This window comes from Paroedura picta, chromosome 2 (genome assembly GCF_049243985.1).
Source record: "Paroedura picta isolate Pp20150507F chromosome 2, Ppicta_v3.0, whole genome shotgun sequence".
NCBI lineage: Eukaryota > Metazoa > Chordata > Lepidosauria > Squamata > Gekkonidae > Paroedura > Paroedura picta.
Window position 1 is genome coordinate 33,991,285 of NC_135370.1, and position 27,742 is coordinate 34,019,026.

Here is a 27,742-nt window from a genome sequence, read left to right on the forward strand (position 1 = left end):
TAGTTGTTGGAGATCTCCTGAAATCACCAGAAGACGGATGTTAGTCCCCTGGAGATAATGGCTGCCTTAGAAGGTAGAGCGTATGGCATTACACCTCTCCCAGATCCCTAAGCTCGCCCTCCCCAGTCTTTATCCCTCCCAAATCTCCCAAGAATTTCCCAACACATAAGCGGGAACCATAGCTTCACTCCAAATTTAACTTCCTTTAGAGAGTTAATTCCTGTGTTGATAGTTGCTCATAATCTCATAAAAGGTCAGGTGCCCAACAGAGCTCGAAGGAAGTTGGCCCACTTGATCTTAAGGGCAGTAGTCAGCAGAGGAACAAGACCAAGTCTGCAGACAGGGTCCGTACTTCCCTTTCCACTTGCACAGAATGCAGACCTCTTTCTGCTCATGAAAGGTTCTGCGTCTTGCACAAGGGGGGAGTGACTAGCTCTGGAAGGCCACCCTGTGCAGGGAAAGTGAATGCGCTCGTTAAACTTTGCACTGGCAGAATCATTTTTTAAATGTCCTTACGCCATTGCACGGTGACCAAACAAATGCAGCCTTGCATGTCCCGTTAAAGCAGGCCCGTAGCCAGAAATCTTTTTGTCAGAAGGGCAAATGTTTTGTCAAGGGGGCAGTAAGGGAACTTGGTGTTACCAACCTCCTGATGAGGGATGGAGAACTCTCAGGATGCTTTTGTTACAGTGGGGTGAAGGCAAACAATAACTTGCCGTTTCACCTGGCCATAATAGCCCTTTCTTGGGGGTGTGGTTGAGGCCAGGCCGTGAGGATGAGGTCCAGCGTGGCTACAGAGCATGGAAGAGAAGCTCCCAAGGGTGGGTGGGCAGTAACCCACATAGACTCATAGGGTCAGGCCCACCCTTCACCTGTCTCTCCGTCACTGCCCAGCAGACCAAGCACCTTACTTGGGTGCCCGGCAGGCACTACTAAGGCAGCCATCACCAGTCCAGGAGTCGGCAGCTGTGGGCACCAGGCAGAGAGGGAGGGAGGGGAGGTAAGAGAGAGACAATTTGCTTTAGCACAACCCTGTCCTTTGACAGCCTCACTGTGCAGAAAACACGCCAGGCTCTGTGATTCCAGGATGCAGGTGGTGTTGGTGGGAGCCAGACACCCTCCCTCTCTCCAGTGGCCTCCATCAGGCTCCTCCTTCGTAGAGCTGTGCCTGCACAACCCGTCCACTGACCTTCCCAGGGCTTCTGTCCCGCTGGCTTCCTTTACCTTCCCTGCTGAGTGGCCCTTGGCAGGAGGTGGGGGCTGGGGCTGGGGTCCTGGAAGGCGGGCAGGACATATTGAAGGACAGGCATTGCCTGCCTCACCATGCCCACCTGTGGCTACAGCCCTCCGCCCCCCCCAAAACCCCCCACTGAATTCAACCTATTTGTCTACCTACACATTAGGGTGATTTGTTTCTCCAGGCAATTACCACGCAAAGGCTCCTCTGTCTCTTTGCAAGCCCTGGTTTGCACGTGTGCAATGTGCATGCATGCATGCTTTAATTAATCTGGGGAACCAGCTTAAGCACTGTGCATTTTTCTCCGTTGTAAGCATTTCGTCTACGCACAATGTCAAAATAACGTGCCACGTCGCTTTCTCTGTACTCCGGAATGTTTAGAGCTATTAAGATAGGCCTTCCCCCCCTATTAACGGGGGCCTCCCTGTATTGTTTCCAGACAAATCTCGCTTTGACACATTGCTGCTGGTGAGTCTCCTGCCTTTACACGTGTGTGGCCGGAGGAGCTGAGAAGCTTGCTGCGTGATGAAGTGTAGAGGGACTCTAATGAGGCAGCGCAGGCACTTGCCTCAAGGACTTGATATAGCGTGTCACAGTCTCTTATCGTCAGCAGCTCCCACCCCCTACAAAAAAAGAAAATTAGCTACAGCATCATAGCCAAGCAAGTTCCTTCCATTATCTACTTCTGGCGGTGTTCTTTTGACCTATCAGGGTTCCATTGCCCTTCTAAGAAGCCTGCTAACTAGGGTTACAGGCTTTCAAAGGGCATTGACTTCAGTAGATTTAGTAGGGTATGAGTCCTAATCATGCTTTCCAGAAGAAGAAGAGTTGGTTTTTATATACTGCTTTTCTTCACCCAAAGGAGTCTCAGAGCGGCTTACAATCGCTTTCCCTTTCTTCTCCCCACAACAGGCATCCTGTGAGGGAGGTGAAGCAGAGAGAGCCCTGATATCACTGCCCAGTCAGAACAGCTTTATCAGTGCTGGCTGCATGTGGAGGAGCAGGCAATCAAACCCAGCTCGCCAGATAGTCTTAACCACTACACCAAGCTCTCTCTATCCTGTACTAAGATGGGCGCAAGATCTGTTGTACATTTGTTTAAAGTGTGTATACACACAACAGCAAGACCAGCCTTTTTCAAATTTTTTTCCCCTTGAGAAACCCCTGAAACATTCTCCAGGCATTGAGAAACCGCAGAAATGGCACGATCATGTGGAATGTGGCTGGGAAGCATAGGTATGCACATGCCCACCTGGGACCCCTCCCCTTCCCACCTTCTCCAGGCCCATCATTGGCCATCTTGGGAGGGGAGGGTGGATCGACATGACCATCTATGGTCAAATCACCTACCGAATGTTTAACAAATTAAAAAAATGTATTGAAAATTAATTAACTCCCATCCAGTTGGGAAACCCTTCCAGGGCCATCAAGAAACCCTAGGGTTTCATGAAACCCTGGTTAAGAAAGCCTGATCAAGGTGCTGTTCTTTTGTCTTCCACTTCCTGCACTGATTTGTTTGCAGCCTCACCGGAACACAATTTCCGCTCCTTCACATTTCCACTGACAGCATCACCACGCAATACGGGGAAGTGAACAAGACGCGGCCAAATTTCCGATAGGGAATGAGTGAGGGATGAAAGGAATGTTGAGCTACTCAGTATTCGGGGCTGTGCTGTTCTAATGCTGATAAACAGACTATTTATATACAGCAGTGAAGGATGTTGAGGTGCCCAAAGCCAAATGTCCCCAGTGTCCTCTGAAGTCCTTAACAAGGCTGCTGGTCTCGATCCAAGGCTGATTCAGTACTTTGCACCACCCCAGCCTCGCTGTCTAAACTACAAGAACAGAGAATGGATCTATGTTGGGCTCTGCTCAGACGGCACAAGCAAACCGGAGCTTGTGGTGCTTCCTTACCTCGTGTACAACATGGTGTAGTTATTAAAAGCGGCAGACTCTAATTTGGAGCACCAGGTTTTATTCCCTGCTCCTCTACTTGAAGCCTTCTGGGTGACCTCGGGCCAGGCACATTCTCTCTCAGAACTCTCTCTGTGCTACCTGCCTTGCAAGGCGAGTGTTGTGACAAGAGGAAGGGAAGCCTTTTGAGACTCCTTATAGTTTTCTGCTTTTATTCTTCTTCATCACTTCCTTCCTTCCTTCCTTCCTTCCTTCCTTCCTTCCTTCCTTCCTTCCTTCCTTCCTTCCTTCCTTCCTTCCTTCCTTCCTTCCTTCCTTCCTTCCTTCCTGTAGCGCAACAAACTGAAGAGAGCAGCCTTTAACTCCAGTCAGTTGTGATGCCCTAATCTGAGCACATTAAGGGAACTCTGTGTGAAGTGCCAGCTTGGTGTAGTGGTTAAGAGCGGTGACTTCTAATCTGGCGGACCGGGTTTGATTCCCTACTCCTCCACATGCAGCCAGCTGCATGACCTTGGGCTAGTCACAGTCCTGATAGTTCTGTTCTCACAGAGCTGTCAGAGCTCTTTCAGCCTCCCCTCCCTCACAGGTTGTCTGTTGTGGGGAGAGGAAAGGGGAGGCAATTGTAAGCTGCTTTGAGCCTCCTTCGGGTAGAGAAAAGCGGCATATAAGAACCAACTCTTCTCCTTCAGTAATATCAGGGCTCTCTCAGCCTCACCTCCCTCACAGGGCGTCTGTTGCGGGGAGAGGAAAGGGAAGGCAATTGTAAGCTGCTTTGAGACTCCTTCTGGTAGAAAAAAGCAGCATATAAAACCAACTCTTCTTAAGTAGACTCATGATGACCCATAGAGTTTTCAAGGTAAGAGACATAAAGATGTGATTTGCCACTTCCTGCCTCAGTGTGGCAGCCCTGGAATTGCTTCCCATCCAAGTAGCTCCGGAGATCTGATAGTAGGCTATCTTAGCCATCCAGGTTGGAGTGCATTATGAAATAGGATATTTCCCCCCTGATAACTGGGATTCTGAACTCCTGGTTTAAACCTAGAACCCCAGTTATTACAACAGAAGCTGGCTTCAGTTTGTTCAGGTTCCAATGTTCAGGTTTGTTCAGGTTCCAATGTTCAGATTCCAATGTTCTGACATCATGATGAATCAGAGTCAATGGAAGACATTGCTCTTGACATACCAAGGTCTTGACATACCATGTGAGGGCAAGAGAAATTATGTTAGCCACGCAGTTAGCTAGCCTCAAGTCCATCACAAACCAACCTTTATTTCCTTGAACTGAACTTTGTTATAGTAAATGAAAAAAAAAACAGCTACTCAAGAATTTCTGTTGTTTTAGACCTTTGCTCAGATCTCCTGGGCAACCAGATTTTTAAGTCCAGTTTATTAGGCTTTTTCTATACAACTGCAGCTCCCGGTTATCTGCGTTTATCAAAACCTTTTCAGTGTCTCCTTCAGGCTGCTCAAATAAACATGCCGTCCCCTTAAGCTATTCGGATAGCACAGCCTCTGCTATGAATATGCTAATCCCATTAATGTCAACAGTTTCCTAAGTGTTCTTTTCATTCCACCCCTTCTCAATTTTTTTCCCTCCCTCATCTATGAAATGGAAATAATGTTTGCTTTCCGAACTACAGAAAAGTCTTCTGTTCATGTTTTAAGCGTTAAGAGAGAGAACCTCGTAAAACAAAGAATAAGCATTAAAAATTGTGATTCAAATTTAAACAGAACCTTTAGTTAATTAACTTTCCAATTATTTGCAGCTTCAACTAAGCTTTAGAAGAAAGGGAGGGGCGCTTTTGGCAGGAAGTTGAGCTTCCCACCAAACAGCTGACCCGCTGCAGAGTGATGACAGATCTTGGATGGCCTCCCGGCATTTTTAATATGCTTTGAACAGGCTGCTAGAAATTTCTGCCCACCCACCTTCTGCTCCACATTGCCACTCCGCATTCTGCCCTTGACATCTCTGCCACCGCTCCACCTGAGACAGGCTAGCCCACTAGCCCAAAACCTTCCCGCCCTCAAGGAGATCACTGGTCCCTCAATGATCCCAGAAATCTTCAGTTCTTATTCTGAATCCCCCCTTCCTCTCTGCCGTAGCTCTTTGCCTAACCAGGACCGATTATGCACTGGTTTTTCCTGCAGTTTAACAGTCAGTTTCCCTCGGTTTATTTTAAAATTTCTTCATCTATCACCACTTTCTGTTCAGATACAGTTTGACATTTCCCCCCCCCCCCACACACACACACACATCTTCAGCATTTTTGCTATGTTCAGGGACCATCGTGGAGTCTGTTCATGTTCCCTGTGGAGTTTCCAAGAGTGCAATTCCACCGGGTTTTTAAAGAAATGTGCACCCGTCACAGAGTCTTCCGTAAGCAGAAGCAGTTCCACTCTGGTTTTAGTCCCATGCCAACCAGAGATTCTGACAACCTTGGCAGTCCTAGGAAGTACAGTATTGATGCTGCTTGTTCTGTAGTGCATATAAAAGTAAAAATGTATCATCTCATGTCTCTTTTTTTAAACAAGATGCAGTACATAAAGGATGCAAAATTTTTAAAGGAGACAATCTTATCTGAGCAGCTGAAGGAGGAACTTATGCCTGGCAGTGCTCATAAAACAGAAGCTTAAAACAATAATCTTTAAGGGGTCTAACAGTAGGAGAGTGTTTTTGTTTGCCTCTTGGACATATTTGGGCGGCTATGGTCATTGCCTGTGTACATAGAGTCATTTAATCAGCGGCTCTGTCAAGGCTTTTCTTACAGCCTCAGAGGAAATTGCATTGCATTCTCTCTGCATGTGTTGGTAACTGATGGAAACATTTATCTGATAAAATACAAACACCAATTCAAGAAGGTGTGATTAAAAACTCCTGTGCAAATCCCAGTGAGGTTGTAGGGAGCTGGCGGTCTCTCGCTTTCTACTCTTTTTGGTGGCTCTAGATTTGGGTGGCTTCTAAACCTACCTGGATTTTTCCCTACATGAAATTAAGGGGGGGGGGACAGATTAAAGGGGAACTTCCACATGAGATGTCTTTTGGGTTTCCCAAAGTTTCTCTATTTAAACTAAATCCAGTTTGGCTTAAAGTGGGGACTGCTGAGGGAGCTTCCCCCATCCCCTTTAGACATTTCAAGGGCATCTCCCCTTTCCTGGCCCAGAGATTCCACCTTTACTTTACAACTGGGCTTGAGCAAGGCAACATAAAGGGGGTGGGTTGTGTAGATACTGGTACAGCCACTGGCACAAAACACTTCTATGCGTATGCAATGGAGAATCGGGGAGGAGTGGAGGTCAGCGATCAGAGCAAGTACGTGTTGAACAGGCCCCGTTCTTGTTCATTCCTACCCCGCTTGCTACTGCCTCCAATAAAAGGTTTGTGAGAAATATAGTCCCCATTTGAAATTGAGATTTCAGTGCCCAGGATCAGCAAGATAAAAGGTGGAGTGATAACAGTAGGTCTGAGCATTTGGTGAGTGCCTCTCCCTCGAGAGCCAGTTTGGTGTAGTGGTTAGGAGTGCGGACTTCTAATCTGGCATGCCGGGTTCGATTCTGGACTTCCCCCACATGCAACCAGCTGGGTGACCTTGGGCTCGCCACGGCACTGATAAAGCTGTTCTGACCGAGCAGTGATATCAGCGCTCTCTCAGCCTCACCCACCCCACAGGGTGTCTGTTGCGGGGAGAGGAAAGGGAAGGCGACTGTAAGCCGCTTTGAGCCTCCTTCGGGTAGGGAAAAGCGGCATATAAGAACCAACTCTTCTTCTTCTTCTTCTTCTTCTTCTTCTTCTTCTTCGCTGAGTGGCCATAAATCAAGGTTCAGTAGAATCGCGGGAAGCTTCTGTAGCAGAGAGCACAACAAGAAAAGAGATCCGAAAGTATGGCAAAATATGAATAAAGTTCAATATTCAAACATCAGTCTGTGTCTTTTATTGTAGTGCCAAAATTGCTAACGCCAAAATGAGGCTCCGGATTAATCTCTTGCTTCCAACGTAACAACTCCCGATTTACCTAGGGAAGGGTCTCCTGCATCCGTGTAAGCTGTATGCCTTATTGCTACTAAAAGTGTGAGCATCATTGGAAAATGAGAGGCGTACATCTTATATAACATTGTAAAAGGTTTACCACTGATGATTGTGTTGTTACGTTGAAAGCGAGCGTTTAATCCGGAGCCTCCTTTTGGTGTTGGTAATTTTGGCACTACAACAAAAGACGCAGACTGACTTTTGAATATTGAACTTTATTAATGTTTTGCCATACGCTTGGATCATTTTTATTGTTGTGCTTCATGGATCCCATTGGAACTCTTTGCTGAACTCTCCACAGCAGACATCCTTGAACCTGACAATCTCTCATATTTTAACCTGTCTGGTGTGGGTTCACCTTCCCTCCTGCTTGCATCTTTTCCTTCTGTAATCTGCTTAGCAGATAAAGGAAACAAATAAAGCTCTCAGTATTGAATCAGGACAGAATAAGAGCCTTTTCAGGGCAGGACATGTATGTTCACCAGCATTCTTCTGAATTCTCTGCTCCTTTGCTAACCTAAGCTATTTAAAACCCCTCATTATAGAAGAGTATTCATGCTTGCTCAGTTAAATTCTTCAGCTATACCAGAATGCTGCTTTGAAGGGACAGCGTATTCGGACAGAGTTTGTAAAGGCGGATCTGGTCACCTGGAGTCCTTAGAACATACTTTCTTGCAGTGTTAAATTTGGTCTGATCAGATAGAAAGTTATTCGTCCTCCCTCTTAATAGGCCATGTGAATTTATTGTTTCAAAAAAGAAAACCCTCGTCCAGTGTTCCCTTGTAGAGGAGGACTTGAAAACCAGCAGTCGCTAAATAGTGGATTGGATTTGATCTGTTCAAAATCGTTTGCGTCAGAATAGTAAGATAAGAATACTTTCTTTCCTTCTGTAATCTGCATGTCTCATTGCTCATCTGGGCACTCTTTCTCCTTTAATTAGCTTCCCACAAATGAGCCTCAAGCCTCTTATGTACTCTCCCATCTTGGTGAACTATGGCATATGATTAGGCTGTTTCTCCCTTATAATCATGGCCATATACTCAGGCACGGAAGGGAGAAACTGAGCTGAGGTTTCATCCAAGGCCCTCTGTGCCTTGCTCTGGATAAATCAGGCTGCCTTCCCTAGTAACCACATTATTAATTTCCAAAGCCCCACAGTCAAATATGAAGAACACAGAAATATAGGCAAGGGGTGTCTCCTAAGGCTGGCGATACTGACATATGCTAATAAAAAAGCTTCCTATCTAACTGCAAGGGAGAACTTGATAAGGCCCCATCCATCTTTGTGTTTATGACAGGGGTATGAAAAGTATTTACTCCAGAGAAGTCTGATTGGCTTCAGTGGGACTATTCCACAAGTGATTTGTGGGCCAGGGGCTTTGAAGCTGCATCCTGCCCTTTTCAAAGCTTAGGATTTTCCCTTCACATTTATGCATTAGGGTTGGATCATTATATATGATTTATACATTAATAATAGATGGAAATAAATATATTGTTGGCTGTTTATTTAAAGATGGCGGCAAAGGAACGCCTTTTCGTAGGGAGAGCTGTGGGGTTTTTTTATTTTAAAAAAGTATATAATAACGTACAGTAACTAGCTTTTCATAATGTGTAATTTAGAAATGTGACTCTTTACTTTGGGAATTAATGGAATTTGCTCTGTGGGCAAATACTAAAACAACTGTGCTCTCACATCTTATAATGAATACAATGAATACTGGATTTTGAGGGGGAGAAGTAAGGAAATTAATTGTCTTGTTCCACAGGAATGTTCAGGTATACAGTGAAAGGAATGCCAAATATCTTTTTTCAGAAGCACCAAATTAGTTTGCTGGAAAGGGATCAGGGGTTAAGCTCTAAATATTGCAACTGTACCCCTGGAAATGGGAGTGTGCACAAGTTTTGGATCTGTTGGTTTATGTTCCACAAGAAAAGAATTTGATTCTAAAAGCCATCTTTTCATAGGGTCGTAGAATTATAGAGCTGTAAGGGACTTCCAGGGTCATCTAGTCCAGCCCCCTGCAGAATGCAGGAAATTCACAACTACCTGCCCACACACAGTGACCCCAAATCCAAGTCCAGATGATGCCCCTTCCCCAACAAATCCAGAATCCCTGATCAGTCTGGTCTGGAGGCAATTTGCCTTCTTCCTGCCTTTGTCCTTGTTCTTGTCTCACACTTTGAATCTCATTACATCTTATTTCTCTGTGTCCCAAATGTTGGAACAATCCATGTTGTTGATTTATTAAAACTTGTGGTGATTCACAGCATGTATATAGAGTTTTTCTCCTCTCAAGGTTTGATTCCCTAGGATTCTCCCTGTCCTTAAAAAAAGTCCAACCACTAAATAAAGTTTTAAAAGAAAAAGATACTCATGAAGCAGTGGAAAAAAAATATAAAAGCAGCAGTGACAGATCTACACATACGTTTCTATAAGCACTTTCCATGTGTCTCATAACATACGCAATTGATGTCTACATGCCATGCATTTAAACATTGATAGTTAGGTTGAGCCTCTTGTGGCGCAGAGTGGTAAGGCAGCCGTCTGAAAGCTTTGCCCATGAGGCTGGGAGTTCGATCCCAGCAGCCGGCTCAAGGTTGACTCAGCCTTTCATCCTTCCGAGGTCGGTAAAATGAGTACCCAGCTTGCTGGGGGGTAAACAGTAATGACTGGGGAAGGCACTGGCAAACCACCCCATATTGAGTCTGCCATGAAAACGCTAGAGGGCATCACCCCAAGGGTCAGACATGACTCGGTGCTTGCACAGGGGATACCTTTACCTTTACCTTTCGTTAGGTTGCCCCTGGCCACCAAAAGGAGATGGAGAGTTGGGCTGCCAGATCCAGGCTGGGAACCACCAAGAGATTTAGGGATAAAGCCTGGGAAGGACAAGGTAAAATGCCACAGAGTCCACCCTCCAAAGCAGGAATTCCCAACCAGGACTCCAGGCTATCCTGGGGTTATGCTAGAGTTACCCAGTGGTTGTGGCTTTTCCCAGAAGATTGGACTGCTGACATCACTAGACATGACTGGAACACACTTCCCCTGTTGCTCTGTAGGCCTTGTCTCTTTCTGCACAATGAAAATGGTAAATGATTGGTTGGTTGGCTCCCATATCTTACTTCCGCACCCACTTCTCTGGAGGGGTGTGTCACCACTTCCGAGGTTCCTCAAAACCAGAAAAATATTTCAGGAGTTCCTCCATGATCAAAAGGTTGAAAAAGTCTGTTCCAAGCATCCATTTTCTCCAAGGGAAGTGATCTCTATAGTCTGGAGATAAGCTGTAATTCCAGGGGTTCCCCAGGTCCCACCTGGAGGCTGGTATCCCTAGATAAGAGTTCTAAGGTCTTCAATCCGTTGATTTCCTGGAGGTTGGCTCTTATTGCTGTATGAGTCTTTTAGCTGTAGAAAGGGCATGGAGAGTCCATTTTCATTGGCAATCAGTTAGCCTCCTAAGGATGGGCAGATAGTTCAAAAGTATATAAGCATGTTCAAAGAGGCCTGATTCTCCAGGACCAATTCTAAGGTAAAGGTAAAGGTATCCCCTGTGCAAGCACCGAGTCATGTCTGACCCTTGGGGTGACACCCTCCAGCGTTTTCATAGCAGACTCAATACGGGGTGGTTTGCCAGTGCCTTCCCCAGTCATTACCGTTTACCCCCCAGCAGCAAGCTGGGTACTCATTTTACCGACCTTGGAAGGATGGAAGGCTGAGTCAACCCTGAGCCGGCTGCTGGGATCGAACTCCCAGCCTCATGGGCAGACTGATTCAGACAGCATATTGCTGCCTTACCACTCTGCGCCACAAGAGGCTCTCCTCTTGTGCAGGACCAATTTCTGCAAAGACAAAAAAAGCCGAGAGGGCGGTCATATGGCAAATCCCGGGCCTGCCGCGGATCAGGCCCTCAGATGTCCTGGGCTAAGGGTATGCAGGAGAATCCGCATTCCCTTAGCCACTGTGGGGGTTAACAGGGCTTCTCCCGCAGCAAGCCCATGTGGACAGAGAAGAGCCAGTCCTGGCTCCTCCCTGCCCTACGGTGACCCAGAGGGGACAAAGAATGCCCCGGTTGGCTTCATGGCGCTTTGCTGCACCGTGGGGCAGACCGGGGCATTCATTTTTATTTTGCAGGAAGGTGGGATTGTGTGGGATGCAATCCACCCCCGTATTCCTCTGCTACTTTGGTACGAGAGCAGATACGGCGCTGAAATGTGTCCCCCATGGGGTCACAATAAACTGCGGAGCTTTCTGCTTCACAGCCCCGCACCATGGGCAGCCCCTTGCAGCTGCTTCATGCGGAATGGGCCCAGTTGAAGCATTGTCAGTAAAAGAATTTGGCTAAGTTTAACACTTATTGCACAAGAGCTAAAAGAGATCTGGAGAGATGAAGAGAGGCAGTTGATGGTTCCCCTCTCGCTGTAGGGATTGGGCAAGTGTATTTGAGATGACTGGGAAACAGTCCTTCATGCTTTTTAAAATAACCGTGGGGACAAAGCAGGTTATTTCTGCAGTGCATACACAGGGAGAGGTGCTAACCCTTTCCCTTTCGCGAAGATGGGTTCAGGTGGGTAGCTGTGTTGATCTGAAGCAATAGAACAAAGTTTGAGTCCAGTGGCAACTTTAAGATTAACAACGTTTAATTCTGGGTGTAAGCTTTTGTTTATAAGCTTTTATACCCAGAATTAAATTTTATTCGTCTTAAAGGTGCCATTGGGCTCAAACTTCGTTCCTGCCCCTTTCTGTCGGTTTCCTAATTTAACATTGGACCCTATAGTACTTGTATGCGTCGCTCACACAAATTGCAGGGGAGGGGAAATATCAGCTCAGGAGCTTGTATGAGAAAAATGGTGGGAAGGTTTGAATTAAAACCCCAAGTGCCATAGATTGACAGGAACCCCACTGGGTGCCTCCGTGATTTCTTTTAACATTTAAAAAAAACAGGAAATTTTTGTGGCTCTGTCATCATTTCATCAAGTCTAGCCTGTAGCTCCTGCTCTGTTTGATCCCAGGCTTTCATCTGGTGAGGGTACCGATCGCCAAACTTAAACACGTTAAGGTCTGCCGATATGAGCTGGGAGGGTTAAGCCCAGGCTTCATGTTCTCCAATTGAAATTGACAGGGTTGAAAAATGGCTAAGCTTTGGTTGAATACCGTCCTTTGTTAGCCTTTCAGGTGCCCCGGCACTCTTTCCCCTGTCTGCAGCAACAAATTTAACGGGGGATACTGCTGCGGAATTAATTAGTGGCTAGATTTATTTAGTTTTGCTGCAGCTGCGGAGAACGGAAACTCAGACTCAGCTTTGGTTACAGAGCGTTGACCTGCAGAAGTAATGATTTTCTGTGCTAAGAATGTTGTGGTTCAGCAGGAAGCCTATCATAATAAAGCCAGAGTTAGCTCATGGTGCTTACAGCAAGAGATTTAAAGAGATTTTGATCCTTTTCATCCTCAGCCTAGATTTTCTTTTTTGCGTAGGTAGGTCCCTAATTTTTTTTCTTTTTCTTTTTTCTTTTGACCCACTGTAGCCCTGCAGATAATGCTTCTCCAGCTTATCGGTCTGTAGGAAAAGCTGCCTTTTCTTCCACATTCTTCCTGAAGCAAGAAGTGTGCTAATTGCATATTCATAAATTCTGCTCTGAGCAAGGATAGTATGGCCAACTGGAATCTTTTCTGATGGTCGGCCTTAATCCCGTAGCCTCTCGGCATAGATTTACAGAAAACCACAGCATATGGAATATGTTTGCTCTTTATACTAGAGAACGGAGAAGCAGCACACAGCCTTACTACTAGAAATGCCATCCTCATTTCCTTCATAGTCTTTTGTGTAGGGAGTAGCAGCTGTCTGAAACATTGTTCGCATAATTTGTCTGTGGGCAAATAATTGTCATTCTTTCAATGGAACGTCTGTATTTTCTTCTCTCTATGATGCTGACTTGTAGCTGTAGTCCAGGGGTAGTCAACCTATGGTCCTCCAGATGTTCATGGATTACAATTCCCATGAGCCCCTGCCAGCGTTTGCTGGCAGGGCTTATGGGAATTGTAGTCCATGAACATCTGGAGGACCACAGGTTGACTACCCCTGCTGTAGTTTATTCAGGTGATGAGTCTGTTGTGGTAAGATGCCTTGTGTAATGAGTTAAAGAAAGGTGGTATATCATACCTGCATTACTCAATGGACAAAAATTGGCTGACAATGGTAAGGCATCAATTATTTGGTTAGCAAGTCAAGCTCATATGTAAGTTTTCAGTGTTGTTGGGAAAACAGCTCTCCAGTACATGCTGTGTTTTGTCTTCCTCTTCTGTTTGGGAAGGGACACCAATCTTGGTACCTACGCTTTAGGCTGCTGGGTGCAGTTTTATTCTAGAATGTCATTACCCCTGAGAACCTTTCTTTCTGTGTTTCTCCCTCTCTCTCCCTTACTCCTTCCTCCAGCAGAAAGGGTTATGGCAGTGATCCCCATCCCCTGGTCGGTCCGGGGACCAGTTGGTACCGGGCCGCTGCTCCTCCTCGTTCTCCCCAGCTGCTGCCTTGGGCTGCCCTGCCACTCTGCCACCGACTTACCTTTGGTGCTCTCCAGCTGCTGCCATGGCTGGGGCTCCCCTTCGGCGTGGCACTGCGCAGCTGCTGCTGGCAGCACCCCCCCCAGCGGGCGGTGGGAAGTCAGGGGCGCTGGTGGGAAAGCAAGTGGAGCTGGGGCTCAGGCCGCAGCAGCAACGTCCCTCAACAAAAGACTCAACCCCCCCCCCCCCGGGCCTCAGTAAAATTGTCAAGCATTGACTGGTCCCCGGTGATAAAAACGTTGGGGACCACTGGGTTATGGCACCCTTTCTCAACTTTTTTTACATTTGAGAAACCCTTGAAACATTATTCAGGCTTTGAGAAACCCTAGGAGTGGTACAATCGTGCAGAATATGGTTGGGAAGCATAGCTATGTACACACTCAACTGTGCCCCCTCCCCTTCCCATCATTAGCCATTGGGGGGAGGGCAGGTTGACATGATCATATATTGGTGATATCACCCAACAAATTTAAAAAATATATTAACAATTAATTAACTCCCACCCATTCAGGAAAACCCTTCCAGGGCTGTCAAGGTTTTATGGATCGCTAAGGGTAAGGGAGATTTTATGGGATGTTTTATGGTTTGGATATTCTATAAGCTGCTACAAGCCAGCTGTGCTGGGAATGGAGGGAGAGAAATATAATAAATAAATAAATAAATAAAAATAAGAAACCCCAGGGTTTCATGAAACCCTGATTGAGAAAGTCTGGGTAATGGAAGAGTTGCCCAAGGGGCTCTTCCCTTCCTTCACTTTCCCCACGCAGCCTGTTGTTGGTCTCCAGAATCCAGAGAGCTTTGCAAACAGAAGTCATCATAGGACAGGGTGCTCCTACAACAGAGGGAAATCTGGTTAAAAAACCCTCCTCCACAAATGTGAGACACAAGTAGAGCAGCAAGAAAGGGACTATCTTTCCCCAGTTCCATCTTGACACAGCCATGTCCTGTCCTGTGGGATATTTTGTATGTGAGATTCTTCCAATCCTCAGAGAAGAGCTTCAAAACAATGGTGGGGTGACTGGAAAGAAAGGGAAAGATCTTCTCAACCGTCTCCTCCCGGGGGCTTTTCCATTGGATCCAACCCCCATATCCAAGCAGAACTCACATCGACTGTTTATGCACTGGGAACTTCACTGCCCCAGCTCTCATGCAGAAGTACAAATTGGGGGTGGATGAGGTGCACCAGGCCAAATGCTCCCATGTGTGGGCACAGGAAGAGGTGGGGCAACCTGCCACGACTAAAACTTCAGCCTTCAGCCTGGCATGAAACCTCCAGTGCATAAACGGTCATGGAGTGAAATCCTTTTGAGGCAATCTTGTGCCAGTGTTCAGAGTTGCCCTCTGACTGGAAAGAACATTTTCTCTTTGGAGCCAAAGCAAATCTTCCCAGGATAAATCTGCCTCTTAGAATTTGTTGTTTCTGGACTCCTTATTCCCGTGTGATACGTTCATTATCAAATCAAGGGTAATCAGTATGATCTGGGAGAGAAACTCCTGATTGCCACCCCTTTGGGATCATATACATGCCAATCATTCTTTGCTGATCTGTTTCAGCTTTTGTTTGTCTCTGCTTCTTTTCCTCCAGGTTCACACGTTCAGGGGGCCGCACTGGTGTGAATATTGTGCCAACTTTATGTGGGGCCTCATTGCTCAGGGAGTGAAATGTGCAGGTAACTTATTTTCATCCTTTTTCAGTTGCATTGAAGTGATATGCTATTTTTAAAAATGTAAGGCGCTGTTTGAAATTTGGGTATGATTCAGACTGGTTTGGGTATGTATTGCATGAGCAAACCCTCAGTCCTCCTGTTACACTTGGCCGTTTGGATACCTCCACTTCTGTGGCACATCGTGGTTTGCCGTTACATCCAAACCAATGAACTATACTTTGTGAGCAAGGAGTAAACCAAATCTGAAATCCTGGTGAGAAGGAATTTGCAACTACCGCTATATGCAATGGAAAGATTTCCATGGAGTAAGTGCTGAGTGTTGGCCCCACCCAGAACCCCAAGACCCACCAGTGGAAATCCAGTGGGGTGGACTGCTGGGGGTCATAGTGCCTTCTTCCCCAGAACATAACAACAATAAAGAAGAGAACAAATTGTGAGTCCAGTGTCACCTTCAAGTCCAATAAAGTACCACCCTGGGTGTAAACTTTCATGCACATGCACATTTTATCAAATTCATTGAAGCAGTTTTCCTCAAGAACCTTATATATAAACAAGGGGCCAAGCCTGTTGCATTCAGGAATACAACGGGTGCTAGATTAGGGGGGTGGGATGGAAGAACTCTGTGGATGGCCTCCCCCTCCCCATAGGACCTGGAAAGGCTGCAGGCAGCTGTTAGGGAACTCACCGGCAGGGGCAGCTCTCATGCGGAAGGGATCTGCAGCCTCTGAGCCTCAGAGGGAAGTGAAAGGAGGAGGGCGTGGTCAGGGGTGGGGGATGGAAGGCGATTGGCTGGCTGCTGGACAGACAGGCAAGCCGATTGGAGGAGGAGGCACTCAAGGGCGGGACAGCCTCCCTGAGTGGGTGTTAAACGCTGAGTGACACTTAAGCCATGAGACACGCTCCACGTCCTAGGCCTTACCAGAAATATTAAGTGGAACAGAATATGAATAGTGGAGAAATTTAGGTCCTTTAACAGTACCCAGAATCTGTTGTCTGAGAAGGTTTACCTCACTGTGCTTCATAGTCTGGCCTGCTCCATTGAAACTCTATTTTCAAATTAATTTGAATTCATTTTATACCTTTTACACATGGCTTTTTCTGCCATGGTACTTGCTGATACTGAGTACCAACACCTTTTGGGGCAGCCTGTCCTGAGGGAGGAATTGATGGAAATTGGTGCAGACTTTTATATGAGAATCAGCCCTTAAAAAAAAAAAAATCTGTGTTTGTGTGTGTGTGTGTGTAGGAGGGCCTGGGGAAAATTCTTTCTTAGAAGCATTTGGTTCATTAATGCATTTAATGTTCTCTTGAGTACAAAATTACATTTCACTGAATGCAGCCTAACTGAAAGAAAAGCAAGGAAAGAACAGCTCTGTCCTAGAATGTAACACGCAAAATGGGAGGGGAGATGGTTTAGGAAATTCTTCCTTGCTACAGAGTAGCCCTAGCATCCTCTTAAACTCACAATTTGTTTATCCCACAGTAAAGAAAGCACATAAAGAAGGGGAAGAGACTCTGTAGCTTGATAATACAATGGCAGCTATAAGAAAAAATGGAAAGCCTTCTCAGAGGCACAAAAATTAGATCTCTCATGCAGTGTTGATGTTTAAAGTTGGATTGTGCCCTATAATTTCTTGTGGTGTTGTTTTTGTTCTTGGTTTAGAGAACATTCTGTTAACATTAAGAGGTACAGGAATTAATAACATGGATACAAAGTTGCCATCTAGCCCAAAGTCATTAGCCCTGTAAAACATTCTATTAACATTTGAAAACATGTGCCTATCACTGCCAGGAATCTTATATTTTTTACCACCCCTCTCACACTCGTCATCTCAGGGCGATGTACAACAGTTTCCACAAGATGAAAACCATAAAATAGTATAAAATAAAACTAATTTTATTTTAGAGAGAGCCAGTTTGGTGTAGTGGTTAGGAGTGCGGACTTCTAATCTGGCATGCCAGGTTCAATTCTGCACTCCCCCACCTTGGGTTCACCACGGCGCTGATAAAGCTGTTCTGACCGAGCAGTGATATCAGCGCTCTCTCAGCCTCACCCACCTCACAGGGTGTCTGTTGTGGGGAGAGGAACGCTTTGAGCCTCCTTCGGATAGGGAAAAGCGGCATAAAAGAACCAACTCTTCTTCTTCTAATTAATGCCACTCATCAGCACCAATAATAATTAAGAGTTCTGGTCTATTGATGTTGCACGGTGAGGAGGCAGTAGAGATGGGGCTCTGATGAGCAAGTGGGAGATATGGCACACACACACACACAGAGAGAGAGAGAGAAATGGCATGTTTAATGAATGAAAATGAGGATTATGGCAGGTTAAAGATGCACTAGGTCTAAAGTTAATGTAATTGTGACCCCTATGCTGAAAAGGCCATCAAAATAGATTGCATTTGTATGCCGCCCTCCCCTGAGGCTCGGGGCGGTTCACATGGAAGAGCTAAAAAATTTAAAAAGCACACAGCAGTACATGAGCCGTTCCCACAGAGGTGGCATTTGGATTCCTCCCACAGGGGCTGTCCACACAGCCACTAAGCTTTGAATAAAGGTCACTGCAGTTTTAGTGGCTGCATATTGATATAGACAAAGAGAATTGCCACTGCTCTCCCCTGTGATCTACCTGTCTGTAACTATACATCTAGCTCTGTAAGTATTTTAACTTTGTTCAGTTGTTTCTCAGATGAGAAACATCCATTTAAGAATTGTAAGGATTGTCTGGAGAGAGCCTGGTGCACTGAATGTCAAGGACCTATAATAGAGAAGGATGCCCCGTCGTACTGTAATTTTAGACCAAGTCCAACTTCTTCCCCTTGAAAATGTTACGATTTTTAATTGAATTAGATGGTCACCTAAAGTTAGGTCTGAATTTGTCTTCTTTCTCAGTTCTGTTCAGATGCTTAACCTTAAACAGGCAATAGTCAGAGCAAGCTCTCCTTTTGAGATTATAAGTACCGTATATACTCGCACGTAAATCGACCTGCATATAAGCCAAAGGACCTAATTTTACCACAAAATCTGGGCAAATTTATTGACTTGCATATAAGCTGAGGGTGGGAAATGCTCCATCATCACAGTCAAGAGGATGAATGGCTGCTGGGTTTTGTACCCTGCTTTTCACTAACGAAAGGAGTCTCAAAGCTTACAATTGCCTTCCCTTCCTTTCTTGATGCCAGACACCCTGAGAGAGCTCTGACTGAACTGCTCTGCTGCCCCTTAGATAAAAGAAGAAACACTAGGAGAAAGAAATAGTAAATCCCAAAGCACCCCCAAAACCCACCCCACCCACAGAAAGCAAAAGAATAGTTTGGAAGAAGTGATTAAGAAAAGGAAGAAGTGAAGGCAAAAGGAAAAAAAGATCACAGTCCCTACAAGTTGCCAGATGCCCTACAAGCTGCCAGAGCAAGCCCAGCTTGCAGTACAAATTTGCAAAAGGCAATGCAACTACTGGCTGGCTGGAGCAGGCTTTTATTTCAATTACAGTATATACCTGCATATAAGCTGAGGAGGGCCTTTTCAGTGTGAAAAATGGTGCTGAAAAACTAGGCTTTGGCCTGTAGATGTACCCCTAAAGTCCACCCCAACTCAACCTACTTCTTGGTTTGACCATGACTGCCACAGGAACTTGCTCTGAGGAAATCATTTCATGAAGCCTGTTTGTCCAAAGGCTCTATTCTTTTTGAAAACTACATGCACCAAGAAATACACTATAAATCTTTAATAAAAAGTAAGCAGCATTCTTATTATTAGGCAAAATGGGACCATCTTTTAGCAGCACTTAACTCTAACAACAGCAGGGTTTTTTTGCAAACTACTTAGGCAAAAGTAATAGGCCATTTGAATCTTTGATTTTTCCCCAAATATGGTACAATTATTTTTTCTACAGTATTTGCTCCCTCCCCCCATCCAAACTAATTACCATGATCTACCTTCTATTGACTCCGTTCCCAGCGGGTCTCCTGTTACCTTGAATGAAATTAGTCCTTTTCCAAAAACTAAAACTAGGCAAATCTCCAGGCCCCGATGGATTCCTAGTTGATCTATTTAAACTAAACTCTAACTCAGTGGTCCGCAACCTTCCGGTTGCCGCGGACCGCTGCTCCGGAGTGGTGGGAGAGGGTGGCCCGGGGCCCCATGCACACGCGGCAGCCCCAGTGCAAAGCACATGCGCGGACTGCCGCACACACGTGTTTGCGCCCGGCAGGGGCGCAAACACGCATGCGCGACAGTCCGCGCATGTGCGTTTGCGCCGCCGCTATGCCGGCGGCCACGGCTCCCTCTCCCGGCCCCTCCGGGCCGCCAAAGCGGCCGATTAGCTTGCGGCTCGGCAAGCTTCTCTTCCTCCCCCTCCCAAAACAAGAAGCTTGCCGGGCCGCGAGCATATCGGCCGCTTCGGCAGCCAATTTGCTCGCAGCCTGGCGAACTTCTCGCTTCGGGGGGGGGGAAGAGGGAGCTGCGGCCCGCGGGTTGGGGACCACTGCTCTAACTGGTGGAAGCAACTCTTTACTAACCTTTTCACAGCTATTGACTAACTGGGGATATTCCCTGAATCTTGGTTTAACTCAATCATTAAGCCTATTTACAAAAAAAGGTGGTCTCAGTTCTCCAGAAAATTACTGTTTTATTAGCCTTCTATCTATTGTCAGTAACATTTATGCCAAGTATTTAGAACTCAAATTACTAGATTGGGTGACTTCAAACAGTAGGCCCCAAACAAATCGGTTTTACTAAAAACTGTTCTACTTTAGACCACTGTTTAATTCTGTATTCGCTTTCAGACAAATATCTGAATAGAGGTAGGAAGAAACTTTTATGTCGCTTTTGTTGACCTTAAGGGCGCATTCAACTCAATCTCCAGGTCTTTACTATGGAGAAAATTGCAAGCCCTTAATATTGATCTAAGCCTACTTTTACTTTTAATGAACTTCCATTTCAACAATATCTGTCAAGTTAAATTTACTGCAAACAGCCACTTACCTGACCAAATCTGCATCCTTAGAGAAATTAAACAAGGCTGCGTCCTTGCTTCCCATTTTTTTTTAAAAAATTCTACATGAACTTCAAAAACCCCTACGTTTTATAAAGAGACATCCCCCCCAAATTAGATCTGCCATTTCCCCTTTCTCTATGCTCTCTTATATCAGAATTGGTCTGAATGGATACATGAATGCTTTCTATAAATATTGCCAACTCAACAACCTCTCAATTAATTATGAAAAAAACTAATTGATGGCTTTTGCACAGAAATGGCCTCCCTCTAAGTGGTATATTGGTGGCCATCAAATTGAATAGGTTAAATGTTTCCAATATTTGGGGAATTACCTTGCAATATAATCTCCACTGGACCAAGCACAGAAACAGGACTCTTTCCCAAGGTAATTATCTATTAATTATTTAAATATTTTTTTCTTTCTTAAAGGCAATCAGTTTGTCCCAGCCACCTGCTGTATTTTTGGCTCTAAGGTTCTCCTACAGCGTTTATATGGCATTCCTTTGTTGATCTCAGCTTTCAATAAAAGCTTGGAAAGGCCACAGTCTGTCTTTTTTCGGCAGATCCTGGGAACTTCAAACTGTGTATCTTATTCTTCCCTATGCTTTGAAATTGGCCATAATCTTCTTGAAACTAAGGTCTGGCTTTCCACTAGGCTTGTGCACTTCGGCGCACTTTGGTTGCTTTGGCGGCCATTCAAGCCCAAGGTGGCCAACGCCGTAGTGAGGGGGGGGAGGGGCAGCACTGGTGGCGGCACACGACCCGACATCTGCGCCTGCGTGCGTGCGCCGACTGGTGTGCTGCTGCCAGCGCTGCCCCTCCCCCCCTCAGCGCTGGCCATCTTGTGCTTGAATGGCTGCCAAAGCACACAAGCCTACTTTCCACCTTTAAATATTGGCTAAAGTTGCATTTTAGGGTTCAATCCACCTTTAAATATTGGCTAAAATTGCATTTTAGGGTTCAATCAGATAATCTACTGGCCTTTTTATTGACGGACTCTTTTAATTTCAAATACTTCTCTACCATCCTGACTACACTCAAATTGTCATTGACTATGATTACATTCTGTCTCTGAATGAGTCTTCCATAATGCATCTAATTAAACAAAGGCTTCTCGATCAAAAACTTTTTAAAAAAATCCATCCATTTTGTTCTCCCTGCGCTCATGGTCTCCAAGTACAGCATGGGTTAATGCCAGCTTTCTATAACTTGGTGAATCCCCTTTACCACAGAGCATTTATGCTTGCAAAGCTCAATGCATTTCTAGCCAAAGTGTTACAAGGGAGATTTGCTAAGATTCCATTCAAAAATAGATTGCATCTTTGCAAACTAAACGCTCCTGACACTATCCAACATATTTTACTTTATTGTCTTTTGTCCATGGTCTGGCGAAGGCATGTCTTATCCTTTATACCTAGTCAAATTACTTTTACACAAACTTTGCAGCTATCCCAAGAAATATGTGAGCCACATAAAAACCCTGCAAAAATTGGCTAAGTCATTTTGATCCCAGTTGCTGGACCACCCCCTACAAGCAGAGCATTCCAGGATTCCCTTTACAGTATCATGTGCCAGTGAGGGAAAAGTAGGTGGACAGATACAAGGAGGAGATTTTCCTGATGAGCAGGTAGATTAATTTATGGAAGCAGAGTTCAAGGCGAGGTTTTTTCCAGAGTAAATTTATAACCAGTATCTTTTCTGCAGTGCGTGACATACCATGGCAACTAGGCTGCCCCTTCTCTCCATGCTGGCAGAAGTGGGTGGTTTGTCTCCTACATAGATGTGGCTTATATAATTCAAATGTTCTTTCACACACCATGCATCACCACCTACATTAAAACTTTCCCTTGGGGTCATTTTCCCTCCTAGAGCCTTGAGTGGGAGAGAAAAGGGGGTGGGGAGTGGCTGTGCCTGCTTCATTCTCAGAAAAACCCACAGAAAAAGCTTTTGAAAGCTTCCCTTATTCATTCCATGGCTCTTCAAAAATGTTTGCAGTGACTTCATTTAACTGTAAATGCTAAAGTTAAAATGGCATTTTCTCATTGAAAGTGGGATGGGCCAAGGAACCTTCTCCTTTGGCCATCGGTATCGTGATGATTTCAAGGCCTTGTGTCATGTGCTCTTCTAAGGTTGCCAAATTCAAAGACGGGCACTAGAATTCTCCTTGAATTATGATTCATCTCCAGGCTACGGAGATCAGTTCTCTTGAGGAAATGGCAACTTCGGAGGTAGGCTTTGCGACATCACATCCCTATGGACCTCCCTTCCCTCCCCAAACTCCACCCTTCTTAGGCGCTACCCCTAAATAACCAGGAATTTCATAACCCATAGATGGCAGCCATATATCATCCTGAAATATGTTTTACTTTTAGTGGTTTCACACAAGGTCCTATGTAGAAGTCACCCTCTTGGGAAAAAGGGTGCCAGATGTTTATTTGGGGGGGGATTATGCTGCCTTGTACTGTGCCTTGAGCAGGATATACACATTTTCTTATACAGATTATATAAGACAAATAATATTAGAAGCATTCCTAACACTGTACATGTCAGTCAAGTGATTTAAATTGCCTGGATTTTAATTTGAAATTGCCTCCCCATTTGCATTAGTGAATAGTAATATTCAGTTCAAAACCAGTCCTTCTCATAAATGCCAAGTTTCCCTTCTTGCAAAAGTTGTAAGATGGTTGCTGGCAGTAAATTAGGATCCTGTTGTACTGAGAGGGTGGATTGTTCAGCAACAGCTATAACACTGAAGGGCTGGATTCACCCATTTCATTCCATTGGGTTGTCTCTGGAAGGTGCCTCACTGAACACCATCACCCAAGTGTTGATGGAATGAAATCATCAGGTCCATCCCAAGAAGAAGAGTGTGCTGTCAGGTTGCAACCCCTTCCACAAGGTCCTTCCAGGAAACAGCTGAGCAGAGATGGTTTGCCATTGCCTTCCTCTATATAGAAACGCCAGTTTTCCTTGGTGGTCTTCCATCTACGTATTGACCTCAGCCAACCTTTTTGGCTTCCAAGCTTCAATGAGCCTGGGCTAAAATGGGCTATCTGGACTACTGTCCAACCCAACATGTATTGTCAATGCATTTTATAGCATTAACCTATGTCCTTTTCTCTTGCAAAATTCTTAATTCACTGGATACGTTCCTGAAGTTGATTTTATTGAGCTCCAAATAGCTGTTTTCTCTGGTGCTCAAAATGTCAATCAGGAGTGGGCAGGAAGGGAATCCTCTGTGTTGTATAATGCTATAGAGCAGGGGTAGTCAAACTGCGGCCCTCCAGATGTCCATGGACTACAATTCCCATGAGCCCCTGCCAGCAAATGCTGGCAGGGGCTCATGGGAATTGTAGTCCATGGACATCTGGAGGGCCGCAGTTTGACTACCTCTGCTATAGAGTCCACACTCCAAAGTGGCCATTTTGTCCGGGGAACTGATCTTTTTAGTCCGGAGATGACCTGTAATTCCAGGCGATATTGTGACGCAAGTCGTTTGTAATATTAACATCTTTTCACTTTGTTAATACACTATTTGGACACTTATTTGTTAAACACTGTTTAATGGTTGTTCTTTTCCCCATTCTTTAATATAGCTTTACCGCAATTTACTGTTAATATTCTGAATTTCAAATCCTGATTGGTGTAGGGCCACAGTATGAAGAAGAGAAACCCTGGTTCAAGCTTCTTCTCTGCCCCAATGCTCATTGGTAGTTTTCACATCTCCCAGCCTTAGTCACAACAAGGTAGCCCCATGGAAGGAAATTGGAGAAGTACATGTTTGCTGCTCTGTTTCTCCTGCATTGACATGATAGACTAAACAAAACAGCATTTCAAAAAATGTTCATATAATGTGAATAATCAGAGAAAGCTTGTTCTGCCCATCTGTCCATTTTTCCCCTCCCAAAACTGCCTAATGGCCTTATTTTCTCCCCTCCCTACAAACTTCCCATTTGGCCTGTTTTCACTGCTCTCTCCTAAGTCTTTTTTCCTTACAAAAATCCTTTTTTTTCTTTTTTTAACATTATTGCATAATGTTATACTTGGTTTGCCCAAGATGTCTCTTAAGGTGGACTTTCTTGGAGGAAGGGTTAGCCTTAATTTTTTTTTTACAAAAAGCTTCCATATCTTTCTACAAATCTGAAGGATTATATCAGGTTTGCCCAAAAGTTTAACCAAAACCCAAGTGCCTTCACACATGAGGGTTTAAAAAAAATCTCTACAGGAAACCTCCAGTCACTATTAAATTTATCGTGTGCAATATACATGCCCTGTTTTCCAAAACAATTGCTCAATTATAAGCGTCCTTATTGAACAGCTGCATAGTAGCACCTGATACTTATCATTAGTACACTAAAAGCAAGATAGAAGAAGAAGAGTTGGTTCTTATATGACGCTTTTCTCTACCCAAAGGAGTCTCAAAATGGCTTACATTCATCTTCCTTTTCCTCTCCCCACAACAGACACCCTATGAGGGAGGTGAGGCTGAGAGAATCCTGATATTACTGAAGAAGAAGAGTTGGTTCTTATATGCCTCTTTTCTCTACCCAAAGGAGTCTCAAAGCGGCTTACAGTCACCTTCCCTTTCCTCTCCTGACAACAGACCCCCAGTGAGGTAGGTGAGGCTGGGAGAGCCCTGATATTACTGCTCAGTCTGAACAGCTTTATCAGGGCTGTGGCAAGCCCAAGGTCACCCGGCTGGCTGCATGTGGAGAAGGAGTGGGGAATCAAACCCGGCTTGCCAGATTAGAAATTGGTGCTCGTAACCACTACACCAAGATAACTGATGGAAACCTTTAATCCAACTAATCCTAAAGGCAGCCATGCTGGAATATCAGCCTTCATCATCAGGAAAAGGGTCCAGGATTCCACCACAATATAACAGTGGTGACAAGGCTACTGATATGGTTTTGAGTCTCTTGCAAATGGAAGGCAAGGCTTCCGAGAATCTAAGTCCTAGGAAGTGCAGCTGCGTACTAATGCTCGATGAAATGTAATGAGCTGTTGAGAGCCATCCCTAGAGGGCCCCAGTTGTAATTATATCATCTCCTTAAGCCCCCCTGGCTCAGTAGCCCTGCTTAGGCTAGTAATACTACCCACTCCACGTTCAGCATAAGATGAATCCAAATGCCTTGTGCCAAGGGGGATAGGGGAGATGGAGGACCTATCAGTCATTGCTCCTGCACTCCTGAGAGTCTTGGGAGAATACTGACTGCCTGTTACAGAGGGGAAAAGAGAAGCTATTTGTGGGAGAATGTAACTGGGAAATTGCCCAGGTGCTCAAATATTGCCAGCTCCTTCCCCAACAAGCCTAGTAGTTGCTTGAAAGGTAGGTAGGGGTGGTAAACCATAGCTCCAAAACACATGCTTCCTTTGCCCCCCTTGAGTTTGGAGAGATATGAAGGCCAGTGTAGTTTTCTGCAAGGGCAATGTTTTTCTGCAGAGGTGGATGGGAACCATTGCTACCACAATCTGAACCTCTTTGAGCTGAAGGAGAAAGTGCTATGTTAAATACATGTATTTGATCCAATATTGTTTGCTCAGACCAATCTATAGACAAAGTGTTGGCAATGTTATAGGTCAGTGTGCCAGAAAAGACTAGTATCTATCTGAAGTTGATGGTGGGCTAGCAAACACAAGTGAATGGGTGGATGTGAGATGTGTTTGGCCAGCTGCACTGGGAGCAAGCCAAGCCCCATCAGGTCTACTGGAGACCCAGGCTTGTCTCAGAGCTCTGACCAATCTTGGGATGAAAGAACAGGCAAAGCCCTTCCAAGGCTCAGGGGCATGCCCCCATTGCTCAGAGAGAGAACCAACTAAGTATGCTGAGCAAAACGCTACTGTATGGCATACATACCATGGACTGGCTGTCCCTGCTGTAGATTCTTCACTGCAAAAACCCTTTCCTAAGAGAATTGTTAAAAGACAATATGGCAGAGTATTTGAAGCAAGCTTTCTCAACCAGGGTTTCATGAAACCCTGGTGTTTCTTGACAGTCATGGAAGGGTTTCCTGAATGGTTGGGAGTTAATTAATTGTTAATATTTTTGTAATTTGTTAAACATTTATTGGGAGATATGACAATTTATGGTCATGTTGACCCACCCCCTCTCCCAAAATGGCTGATGATGGGCCTGGAGGGGGTGAGAAGGGGAAGGGCCCCAGGTGGGCATGTACACAGCTATGCCTGCCAACCATATTCTGAACAATCACTTAACTTCTGGGGTTTCTTGATACCTGAAGAATGTTTCAGGTATTTCTCAATGGTAAAAAAGTTGAGAAAGGCTTAGTTAAAAGGCCACACTCGGATCTGGGAAATTCTGGCCTGAGTCCACCTTCTGCCACGGAGATTTTCTGCATTACATTGTGCCAGGCACATTCTTTCAGTCTAAACTACCTCACAGGTTTGTTGGGAGGATAAAGTGGTGGACAAAAGAACAATCAAAGCATTTTTATGTCCCCACTGGGGGATATAAATCAAGTAAATAAATAAATCTGTATTATTATAGCTCTGTGTCTTGATTTGACTTGCAGAGTAATGCCTTAAACCAGGGATAGTCAACCTGTGGTCCTCCAGATGTTCATGGACTACAATTCCCATGAGCCCCTGCCAGCACTTGGAGGACTGGCACTGGAGCTCTCACAAATCCAAAATTCCCCTGAATTAGTCCCAAAGGGGTCAAATGTGACACTTTTCTTTTGTCAGGTACACTTGCCTCGTTTGTGTTTCCCATTTCTGATCTCACAAACTACTGTACGACGAGGTGGATTTTTTAAAAGCAACATTGAAATCTGTGTTTTTTAGTTCTTCTGTGTCTCAAAAGCGACAAAATACCTACTTCTTCCCTAGCGTAACTTATTTAAAAGAGAGAAAGTCCTGTGTTTAACATATGATGCCTGTAAATAGAGCAGGCTCAGCAGGTATATCTCCCAGTGAATTAAAAGCAAGAAGAAGGTTAGAGTGAACTAAAATCAAATCAGGAATAGAAGGGAAAGTGACAGCTCTGCTTATTGTACTCTCAGCAAATATTTGAAATGGGCCCTCTTGGGGCACCTTTAATATACAGCTCTTACGGTCTTGGTGTTTGCTCATGCATTAATGAAAGCTCATTATTTCAGCTTTCAGCAGAGTGTGCTAGAATCGATATTTCCTGGTCTCAGATATTAAGTCTTCCCCCATAATTTCCTAGCATAGAGAAAGAGCAGCTTATCTGAGACGTTTCGGCTCGGCGTTATCTGAAAAAAAGAATCTATCTGCGGGGTTCTGACGCTCTCTCGCCGTGTCATGCGCGGAAGAGGAGCACCATCTGTTAATAGGATCAAACGAAAGTGTCATCTCTGCACGTTGC

General features: G+C 45.1%; 1 protein-coding gene across 3 annotated transcripts in view; it reads left to right on the forward strand.

Annotated features, from left to right (window-relative positions):
* The window catches only part of CHN1 (chimerin 1), a 161,454-nt gene that overhangs the window by 119,397 nt on the left and 14,315 nt on the right, over positions 1 to 27,742 (forward strand). For all 3 annotated transcript variants that reach the window (XM_077319660.1, XM_077319659.1, XM_077319661.1), the window contains one exon: positions 15,317 to 15,401. In XM_077319660.1, the coding sequence (XP_077175775.1) occupies positions 15,317 to 15,401 (85 nt within the window). The remainder of the gene's footprint in view (positions 1 to 15,316; positions 15,402 to 27,742) is intronic.